An 11,377-nucleotide genomic window follows, 5' to 3' on the forward strand; every position below is an offset into this window, starting at 1 on the left:
TTTATTTAAATTTAATTCACTCTTTATATTTTATATTTTATTTTTTTTATTTTATAAATATTATTTTTTTAATATTATTTATAGCTTTTATCATTAAACAAATAAAAATTAAAAATATTAATTAAATTAAATGCATATAAATTTATAATATATTTACTTAATATAAATTAGGGAATAAAGTTTGGTTTTCCATATATAGAGAGAGCTAAATTGACTCTTTATTTTATATTTAAAAAATATAAAATATATTAGAGTGTCCTTTTATAATATAACTCTTTATAATAAAAAGTTTAATATATATAAAGAAGCTATTCATAATACTTTTAGCATAACGAGAAAAAGACTTAATTACTTAAAAATATCTATACTTTAAATATATTTTACAAATTCATTCAATTCTTTTAAATTTATCACAATTATATTTACTAATATTAAGATCTTTAAAATAGCATTTACCGTCCATGAGAATTTTATCCGATATATTCTAAATTATTCTAAGATCATTAAAAAAATACAATTAAATAGTTATTTGGATTATTAAAGACTATGGCATCATCATCTAATGAAGAAGATTTGTTTCTATTTTATCTTATCTGGTCTATTCCAAATAAATGAATAATCTTTATGATCAAATTGTTTATAGGTTAATATCAGGCTTTCTCATAAATGCTCTTAAAAATAACAGCAATGCATGACACATCCTATACTACACCAAAATTTTTCACCACAATGCCAAGATGGTATTTTTAAAATTGAATCTGATTTATCTGCAATCAAACCTTCAAAATTTGACTGAAATGGATGAGTAAAAATTAGAATGCATTAAATGCTGCAATTGAGAACAAAGAAATCCAACAGTCAAAGGAGCAATTGAAATGAACATCATCTTTTAATTAATCTTATTTATTTCATCTTATTTACATATCTTTATATTTTGGGTTAAATATTATTTAGCCCTATTGTTTGGTCTAATACATGAGTAGCTCTCCATATTTTTTTATTACATTTAAATCCTATTAAGTTTTATTACATAAAAAAAATTAGTGTTATTAAAACTCAAAAGAATTTTAAAATAATAAAAAAAATACAAAAAACTAGTCATATTATTTAACCCTTATAAATTAGTAAACAAAACGTCTGCCACCAACTTAAATAACCATATTCATTTTGAAGAGTCTGTTTGAGCCCTTTAATTATTATTTTTCTGATTTCTTTAAGGAAATCACTAGTTAATAGTATCCAAATTATATAGACACACATCAATTTAGGAACAAAAATGGATGATGATGCACTTGCACAAGACACTTATGTGAAATAGACCTAAAGTTCCTCTTTGCTTTTGCCCTTGGCAGAAAGAATTTATATCCACTGAACCCATGCACATGCAGCTCTATACTGCACTATGCAACGAACAAATGTGGTACGCCACTTCAATACTCTTTCATGTTAAATTTGAACATTGACAAAGGGCAAACTTCCTAATAATACAATTGATTGATTACAGAATTCAATGCACAATTGCGTGGAAACTGGAATCTAATGATCTAAATAACATATCATGGGTGCAAATAAGTACATGATGCCCCCTTCTTGCAGTACCCACTTTCGTAAAATTTACATACCCGCTGCCCTTTACCAGGAGGCTTGAAAGAACCACCTCCATTTCCATGTGTTGGCTGCCTGTTCCATGAAGATCTATCCCTACCATAACCTGAATCTCTGTTTTGAAAATAGTTACGATGATGGTCTCGTTGACCAGAAAATCTATTGTCCCCACCATACCTTGGTTGGCTTCCCCAACCACCAATATTTCCTGTAGAAATGGCTGAAGTTGTACTAGCTTGTTGCTGAATTGACCCATGACCAGTTCCCCAAACCATGTTCGTACTTCCTTGAGATACTCCTTCCTGGTTCAAGTTTGTGCTCTCCTTTACAGTTCCCCATCTAGTATCTGCTGTTGATGATGCACGATGTTGGGTAACAGAACCGCTTTCCAATTGGCTAACTGTTGATGGAGTGGAAGCTTGGATGTCTGAACCTGCTTCACCTTGGTTCACAATTGACGATGCCAGAGGTTGTATTTCTGACTGTATATCCCATTGGTTAACTGAACTGTCACTGGGCTTTGCATCACCCTCCACTTCAGCACTTGATGATGAATGACCACTAAAGCTCTTTTGAGAATTAAGAGCATCAGTATGCCATAATCCAAGTGGCTCCTCCGATAAATTCGACCGAGAAGGCAACTGAGATACCCGGAGCGGTTCATCTGGTACAATGGACTGAGGCTGGATCTGAGATAACCGATGAGGTTTAGTAGTCCCAGTCAACTGAGAAGGCATTTGAGACACTGCAAGCGGTTCATCTGCTACAGTTGGCTGAGAAGGCGTGAGAGAAAGCCGAAGTAATACACTGGCTGCAGTCAACTGAGAAGGCATTTGTATGTCACCAGTGGAGCTCAATGCATCACTTTTCCCTGGATCAAGTGCTGGGCTAAATGGCTCAATAGGACTAAAGCATTCATTATCAGAACCTGGTGTCAACTCCCCACCACAACTCATTTTAGATGTAGGGGAAGGCAGACCACCAAGAGACTCCATTGCTTCAACTTCAGCCAACAGATCTGAAACAGATTCATCGACTAAAGAGCAGAACTCATTGGGTTCAGGGACAAGTGGCTGCCAAGTAGATGTATCAAGTTCTGGCTGGGGCGGGGAAGAATTTGTCAGTTTGTCGGTACCTGAAGTTGGTGTAGCAGCATGATCGTTGGCCCCCTCGGTTGGTTTTAGTGAAGACACAGACACAAGATTCGAGTCCCATTCCTCAACAGAAGGTTTCGCGGAAGCAGGGGAATAGCCACCCCATTCACCAGCTACTTCAGGAAGCTGTCTGCCAACCACTAAACTAGAAGCAGTACTCCAACTAGGGCCTGAATCCTGAACAGGAGCACTAGAAGACACTGATAGTTTGTTTTCAGCTTGACCTTTCAGTTCTTCATGGCTTTGCTTTGGTGTGGGACTTGGCAGATCAGAAACCACAATTTCCTGATTCTGCTCAGATTTCTCACTAGACTTCGCCATAGACACACAACCAGTGTTGGAATCCCATCTACTTGAGGAACTGTCTACGGGTTGAGGTCTCCAGTTCTGTCCAGATGATTGGCTTGAATGACCTTCACTATCACCTTGTTTCTCATCACTTTCTCCAATTTTAGTTTGACCATCAGTGGCCTTGTGTGAAATCCCATCTGCATTACAAGGATGGGGACTCCATTTTTCATCCCTGTGCCCTTCAGTTGCTTGAGGCAATGGTGTTTCATAAAGCTCGCCACCTTTGGACAATTCCCATTGTTGTGAGGAACTTTGAACCTGGCCATCTTTGGGAATCGCTACATCCACAGGCTTAGTCCATGTGGAACAATGGGCGCCCAAACTGTTACTCCTTACAGGCTTATCATCACCATCAGCATTGACAGTCTCATCCTTATGCATTGCCTTCAGTTCATGATCAAATCTTTTACTGTCTGCAAGAGATGCATCAGTAGTCTGATTGAACCCAGGTTCTGAATCATTAGAAGCAACTGCTGCTTCCTGAGGTAGTAAATGACTATTGCAAAGATTAAGTGGCACTTTAGTACACTCGCCAACCAATGCATCAGTCAAAAGAATAGAGTCATCTTGCTTCTTGTCTATCCTCCACACTCTGAGATCAGGAGGAAAAAGCCCACTTGTACTCCATTTACGCAGCTGCATCATCGCAAATGGCCCTTGAACTTTTCCAAATGGATCCTGATAATGCCACAATTTTTCTGTCTCAAAATCATTAAGAGATAGCTCTCTCCCTGAGGAAAGAGATGAAGGTATAATGGCTGATGCAACCCCAGGATGTGATTCAGTTCGTACTGCTTGACTATTCCGATCATAAGTTCCTAAGCCAATATCCAATTGATTCTTTGATATATTGTGATTAGTTGCCCCAAACGCTCCCCCTCCCTGACGCCATTTAGATTCATTCACTTTCTCATGAACTCGAGCAGTACCATCCCTGTCCACATAAAAAGTAGTGCCTACGTTTCTGGTTTGCTCACACACACTAGCTAAATTCTTATGTTCCCTGTTTCCTACATCATTCAGATCACCTTCTCTAAGTGGAGAATTGAGCTCTATACCCTTTCTGCCAAAGCCAGTATTTCTCAGTCTCATATGGTCACCTGCAAATAAGCTTACACAAGTTATCACCAGCTAAACTTTCTTAAAAGAATTGCAAAATTGTGCTATTGAAACTGTTCCACTTCCACAAGTTACTGCTAAGAACCTTGTTTCATCTCAGATGATTGTCCAGCATCTTCTTCAGATTCATAACTTGGATTCATATTTGGGTCCACGTGTACAGTGGGAATATCAAGCAGTCTGCGCTGACGTTCCTTTGGAGACTGCAGAAGATCTAATTTCTCCACACATTCTCTGAGCGTGCAGCATGGTCAAGGAACACAGAATGAAAGACATTGCAGCTGATGCACTCACAGTAAAACATAGAATGAACCTCTATGTATAACATGCAATGAAACAGCTAAAGAACAGCATGTGAAGCCATCAACAAGTCACATAGTTCACAAACAAGTGAAGCCAATGATAGGAAGTTGGGATGTATGAGATGGCAACACAGAAACAATTATCAAATGCAAAGAAGAGAATACATGTGCGAACTTATGTTAACACCCTTGCAATGGCAATGCAAGATAAAAAGTTCATACAGATACCCATTGCGGAATACAACCAAGCCAAACCTAAAATATGCAATGAAATGGAAAATACAAGATACAAGGGGGCTCGGAAACTATGATGATGAAAGGGCATGGAAGCGCATCACAGCAACGGACGGGAGGAATTCATATACTAACTGGACGGATGAATTAACCCTCAACCTCAACTGCAACCTTTTATAGCAAGTGATGCATAAATTGAAATATTTCCATTATGTGAGGCCTAAATATGGCTAATAAACCAGTGAGTGGTTCAGCAGGCAAAGAAAAAGTGATAATGCTAGGAAGTTGGGATGTATGAGATGGCAAAAAAAACAAAAAAGCAAAGATTCTTCCAAACATGTGCCTACATATGTCAATGCCTGACCTTTCAATAGATGCCAATGATCCATCACCAACCCTCGACCCCAACTGCAACTTTGTATATCGGGTGATGCCTAAATTGAAAATTTCCCCACACATGAAATTTGTAAATATTATACTGTCCTTAATATGGCCTAATAAACAAGTGAATTATTCATCATACAAGTAAAAGAAACAAAGATCAAAATAAACCCATATAGAAAAGGATATTCCTTCCTGTGTCCTTTTTCACTAGCTCGGTCACGAAGATGATTAAGCCGTGACACCTCTGCTTCCAGCCACTGAAAAATAAGAGTATTCCCATGTACAGAAGAGCAAGTTTAGTGATTACAGGAAACCAAAATGAAACAAAACCATCATAAAAAACCTTAGATTTAATATTGGAATGTCAGGTCATATTTATGTAATGCAACTATTCAGACAGGAACTTACATCGCTAACTTTGACAGGTTGAAGCGCCAATGCTTTCTCCTGAATCTCACCCTATAACCAAACAAAATATCGTGTGAGAAGGGGGCACAGGTATTAAAGCAAGAATATAGAAATAAATATTGTGGAAACACTTGCCACTTTTAACCGTTTGATAAGACCACATTTTATACTCTGGCGTAAACGTCTGCATTCATCCTGGAAGCATGATTAGCAATTTAGTACATCAAAATCAAATACTTCAGTTTAACAAGGCTCCAAGTTACTACCTAACAAGGTAGTCCCTCGATTGCTAAATATAAAAGATGTACTTAATGATTTTGGTGTAGATATTACTATATGTAATCACATAATATGAATCCATAAGAGTAATGTGATTGATATACCTTTTAGAATCAGCTCAATCATTTAAGAACTAAAGCTAAAGATCCAAGAAGATTTTTCATGGTGAATCTTATACTGATGAAGGGGAGACAAATATATCTCCGTAAAATATGATTCAGACCCTACTATCATCAAGAGTTCCATCTAGAAGACTAACCCCTTTCTGATTTCCAGTGTATGTATAACCAATATCAGTCATACATGACTCCTTAGGCAAAGATAGATATTTTATCCTTTATGTAAATAGAAATCCACATAATTTAATATTTTCATAATAATGCAACAACACTTCTCCTTTCATTTATTTTATTATTCAGAACACCATGAGTTCCAATCAAGTTTGATGAGGTACAGAAAGGAATAAAGGAAAATATCAGTAAATTTTTGCCAAGATATGGAAGGGACTTCTCCAAAAGAGTGATATCCTAAATCATGTATGTGGAAAAATGTATCATCAAACACAAAGGTTTTTCAAAAGCAATTATATAATCTCTTGCAAAATCTAGAGGAAGAGAACTAAAATGATGATATTGAAGAGAAAAAATGTTCTACACAGTTTACTCGCTAATAGGTGCTAAAGAACATTTATGTAGCACGTAAAGGAGCATGCAAGGAAATAGAAAAAGCCCATTGCTAGCGTGTAAATCCAATTTATAGCACAAGTATGTTTGTAGTTTTCATATAATTTAAGAAAGATAATAATAACAACATATGCAAGCAAGAACTATTATGACATTTTATGAGATGAACTATGAGAAAGACACTGCAACAATTGCTAGTCAACGGAAATATATGTCATATTTGTGAATAAAAGAAATGCACGAGACTCAATACTTTGGGCTATGCTGCCTCAAGGATTTAAATAATTATCCTGCCCTTGCACAAAGGTTAGTTGGCTTAGTGTTACATAGCCATTAAGTGATAGACATGAGAGAGTCATTGATGAAATGATTGGTTACAGCCATAAAAATTTGTTACAGGCTGTTAGAATTTATCATTGTGGTGATTATACTATTGTAGCATACACATTTTAAAACCCCTTATCCTGCAAGCTCAATCTAAAAAAGACTAAAAAAAAGAATAATGAGAACTCTGGCCATGACCATTAACTTTTGCCACAACACCTTAAAACAGCCACTGAGACCAAAATTAAATATAATTCCCTGTAAAGGTGAATGGCTGCGTGTGTCACCTAGCATATGGATTTTACAAAAGAAATGCCTACCAAGAAAATGGGAAGCCAAGAGAAGCTAACAAAGCACAAATAGCAAGGTTCTTTCTGCTTAACCTTACATCTGAGAAATGCTCATGAAAGGAAAAGAAAAAATAATTTCTACAAACTATAAGTGTTGAAAGTAATGAATTATGACATTTGGAACTAGGAAAGAGAGCATATGGTATGTATCACTCACCTCTGAAAATTCCTGATTTGAAATTCCATCAATAGATACAACCTCCTTCTTGTCCAAATTTAATATTTCAAGCATGAAATCAGTTGTTCTAGAGCCAACTTTATATGATTCAGCCACCTTGCTAGTACCTAGATTAAGAATCATCAACCAATCATGACGAACTCATGCTTCAAATACAATGTTCAAAGATAAATGTTGGAGAAATATTTTTTTGTTATAAAAAGACCGCTAGAAGACATGGTCATAAGAAATAATACCTACAACTTGGACAAGCCTATACATGTCTTGCTTTTGATCACCACCTGAAATCCTAATTCGCACAAATGATCCAACGACCTTTTCATGAAACTTCTCAGTGTCATCCATTAGGTTCTCCATCAAATTACGCTTTAGGTATAACAAGTTAATGTTGTGAACATCTATTGCTGCATAATCATCTGGATTAAGATTAACATGTGGTCCTCTCTCATCCATCTTCTTACGTGTTCTACGCCTTCTATCATTACCCATAATCATTTGACTATCACTGCTTCCAGCAGCCTCTAATAGGCTACCAACAGCATCAGCAACTCCCACTCTAACACTGTCATTTGCTGGAGACTTTTCTTTAATAAGAAAGTGGTATTCAAGAAGCTTTAGCATTTCAAAATGGCCCGCGCGTGGCTTTCCAAACAGATTTTTGAGTCTTGAATCACAAATAATTTGACTTTTCTGGCGAGGATCACGAAGATTATTTCTTTTTATATAATCTAGTAAAAGAGCCTGGACATCAAACTGAGATAACATAGATGTATCCCCATTTCTCATGTGAGAAACAAACTCTAAGAGCTCCTTTGTTGCCCACATTGTCCCTTCAGGCAAAGGTGTGACTTTGTCAACAACTGATTTTTCCATAACTACAGAATTCTGTTCACTGAGATCCTCTGGTTGATCCTTAGTTTTTCTTCTCTTAGAATGATTTGCCTCCACATTTCCATAGCAGTTGTCTAAAAAAGGACTTTTTTCATCATTACCATGAATAAGTTCACCTGTATGTACCTCCTTGGGAGCAAAAATGCTGCCAAACCCTCTCCAGGAGTTTTTAGCTTTAGGTAGCTCATCGCCTTTCCATGGATTTTTAGCTTTAGTTAGCTCATCTACTGTTAAAGATAGTTTACCCTTTAAGAAAATCCAGTAGATTTTAAAGAGATACTCCCAGCTAGTTTTGTCATCAAAATCCACTTGAACCTGCAAGAGTTTATATGCAAGAGAAAAGGTCTGAATATGATACACTCAGATGGACAATTAATTACTAGACATGGGTGCATCTCCCCCAAGCTTCAGCCTCCAAAGACATGAATAACAAATGTTTGACAGAAAAGAAAAGAATTTTATAAGAAACAATAGATGAATAAGCAATGATAAGCTATAGGAGGGTAGAGTGCCAAAAAGAATATTAAGTGCCTACAATTTTATCATATGCCCTTTGCAAATGCAATTAAAACCAAGCAAGCTAATTAACCAGGCAGAGAGAGAGAGAGAGAGAGAGAGAGAGAGAGAGAGAGAGAGAGAGAGAGAGTATAACATACTGCTTCTGTATTTCCCACTGTAACATTTTCAATCAGCATAATAGTTCTCATGCATGTTCCGCAAAGCCCTTTATTCCCTCTCACACAAACATAATCAGCATCTTTAGTGCACCCTTTGCATAAGGAGTATGTACAAGTATAGCACATATAATGTGAAGCCTTCTGACAATTGCTACATATATGCCACCCTGAAAGTTAAAATTTTAATTAGATAGTTTCTAGCTGTGAACTCAAATTAATTATGCTGCAACTCTAGCTGTGAACTCAAATTAATAATGAACCTCAAGAATGGAAACTCCATAATGACAACAACTAATCTTGGGAAACAAGAATCCAAGTGTGCAACAGAGTATAACTTTTTCAAAGAGAAGTCCTTTCATATATATTAAAACCTACCTAAATGGTAAAGAGATATATGCCATTTATTAAATAGCACAAATTTTTTTAATTACAAAAAAGTGTTCATGCACATGCAAAATTTAAGCTGGCATTTGAACTAGAGCCTCGCCCTCCTGATAAAACCCACTCATAGTGCCATGTAATTAACTTTGATGATATAGAATACTACTAGGGAGTATGCAGCTGATAAATGTCCAAGAAAATGGAGCGACTTTATGTGCTTTAACTGAAGCATACCGCAATTCCATTTAGCTTTCGATCGAAAGAATGATTCATCTCGCTTGATACAAGCCGGATGATAAGCCTTAGGGCAACCCCTAGAACAAAATCAGCACCAAACAGCAAACAATTAATAGAAAGCGCACATGAAAACAATATAAGCAAAATTAATGCAACAGCTAAAAACCCTAAAAGCTTCCATTTGTTCGTTATCAAGGAAAGAATTCTTACCGGCGATCACAAAGAACAAGACTTCCACCATCAAAACAAATGAAACAAACATCTTCTTCATCATCAGTCGTCGTTGTTTTCCTCTTAGGCTGCGACGAAGGTGGGCCCGTTGTTTTCCCCTGAATTCTAGGAGGACGGCCACGTTTTCGCTTGACCGTACTCACATCCACAGCTTTAACTGCACTTCTAACTTCAACATCAACCATATTAACAATAGCCGTCGCAGCAGCAGCAGGAGGAGGCAGAGACGGAGGTGGAGGAGGTCCGACGAGCTGCGAATCGTCTAATTCACGCATAGTTTCACATTGATCGATGGTCATCAGCTCAGGGTCTTGTATAGAATTACCAAATAACCTTTGCTGTTCATTTTCTTGAATTCTAGGTCTATACCCTCCTTCTTGTTCTTGTCGCTGCTGCTGTTGCTGTATTCGTTGTTCTTCCATGTGTTGATGGAAATAACAGAATTTGAATTTTCGAAAATTTGCAATTGATTTTTTTACTGTAGCTCTGTAAGTTACTGATTAGATTGAAATTGAAACTGAAATCAAGCAAAACCAAAGAAAAAAAAAACAAATAATTTATTATTTAAAAAAAAAATAAAAAAGAAGAAGAAACCCTAGGTTTCTGATTTTTGGGGAAGAAAGAAGGGAGAGGGTCTAAGGAGAAGAAGGTAGTAGTGGGCACATGGAAATGGACTGGGTAAGGATGTGACAGGCCATTTCCCCCTTTCTTTCTTTCTTTCTTTCTTTTTTTTTTTTTTTTTTTTTGTATGTCTTTCTTGTGTCATTTATATGCGTGTATTTCTTTTCTTTTCTTTTTCTATTTATCTTTCAAAGAAGGAAGAAGGAAGAAGAGGGAAGCAAGCAGAAGTTTTAGTTTTGAGTGGTAATTTGAAATTAGATTTGGTGGCATTCAATTATCTTTAGATTTATTACCACGTATCTGTATCTCTTAAGACATTATTAATTAGTGTCAATAAATTACTTACCTTAGTAGTCAATATTAAAGCTTCAAAATTAAGAGCATGGCTCAAACAATATATTTATGAGTTAACTAAAAGTGGGAAATAGTGATAAATAGATTTAATTATCTAAATTTATTATTTGGTATTTAATTTCGTAATTACTATTTTAAAAATTATATGAAATAATGAATTGATATAAATATAATGAAAGATTATTGCTCGCTACTTGATTCTTATTTCTCATAATAAAAGCTGAATTGAATTAATTATATGAGAAAAAAATGGATTAAAGCAAGTTTAAATTGGAATCATGCATGTTTTAAAGGGTTTAAATATTAAGTTCAAGTCAAGCATGTTCAATCATAAAGACTATACATGTATTTTAACTATTTCAATTTATACTTTGAATCAAATGGAGTTTAAAATTTGAACAAGTGAAAATGTAATTTTATAATTGATTAAATAAAAAAATAAATTGAATAAAATAACTATAAGAAATTTTGTATTTCAAAATTAGCTAAAATAAAGTTATGATGTCTATGAAGATTTATATACATAGGTTTAACTATTCGAACTAATTATTTTGACCAAATTTAACTTAAGCACTTTTTTCTCGTAATATTTACAATTTGGATGTAATAAATAA

At 35.5% G+C, this 11,377-nt stretch overlaps 1 protein-coding gene across 1 annotated transcript; it reads right to left on the bottom strand.

Moving 5' to 3' along the window:
• Nucleotides 1-1,421: 1,421 nt before the first annotated feature.
• On the bottom strand, nucleotides 1,422-10,552 carry LOC8284723 (zinc finger CCCH domain-containing protein 44). Its single transcript, XM_015728132.3, has 10 exons — nucleotides 9,768-10,552; nucleotides 9,555-9,634; nucleotides 8,919-9,106; nucleotides 7,608-8,577; nucleotides 7,351-7,478; nucleotides 5,693-5,752; nucleotides 5,558-5,608; nucleotides 5,336-5,406; nucleotides 4,315-4,469; nucleotides 1,422-4,210 (listed from the first exon to the last, which is right to left on the bottom strand). The coding sequence occupies exons 1-10, from the start codon at nucleotides 10,208-10,210 to the stop codon at nucleotides 1,557-1,559; spliced, it is 4,800 nt and encodes a 1,599-aa protein (XP_015583618.2). The 5' UTR covers nucleotides 10,211-10,552; the 3' UTR covers nucleotides 1,422-1,556.
• Nucleotides 10,553-11,377: the final 825 nt, after the last annotated feature.

The sequence above is a fragment of the Ricinus communis genome, chromosome 5, assembly GCF_019578655.1.
Source record: "Ricinus communis isolate WT05 ecotype wild-type chromosome 5, ASM1957865v1, whole genome shotgun sequence".
In the NCBI taxonomy this organism is placed as follows: Eukaryota; Viridiplantae; Streptophyta; class Magnoliopsida; order Malpighiales; family Euphorbiaceae; genus Ricinus; species Ricinus communis.

Coding starts and splice junctions, on each gene's coding strand:
- LOC8284723 (XM_015728132.3), bottom strand. CDS start 10,210: ATGGAAGAACAACGAATACAGCAACAGCAGCAGCGACAAGAACAAGAA. Junction 9,107..9,554: donor GAAAGCTAAATGGAATTGCG/GTATGCTTCAGT, acceptor TTTAACTTTCAG/GGTGGCATATATGTAGCAAT. Junction 5,609..5,692: donor TTATCAAACGGTTAAAAGTG/GCAAGTGTTTCC, acceptor GTTTGGTTATAG/GGTGAGATTCAGGAGAAAGC.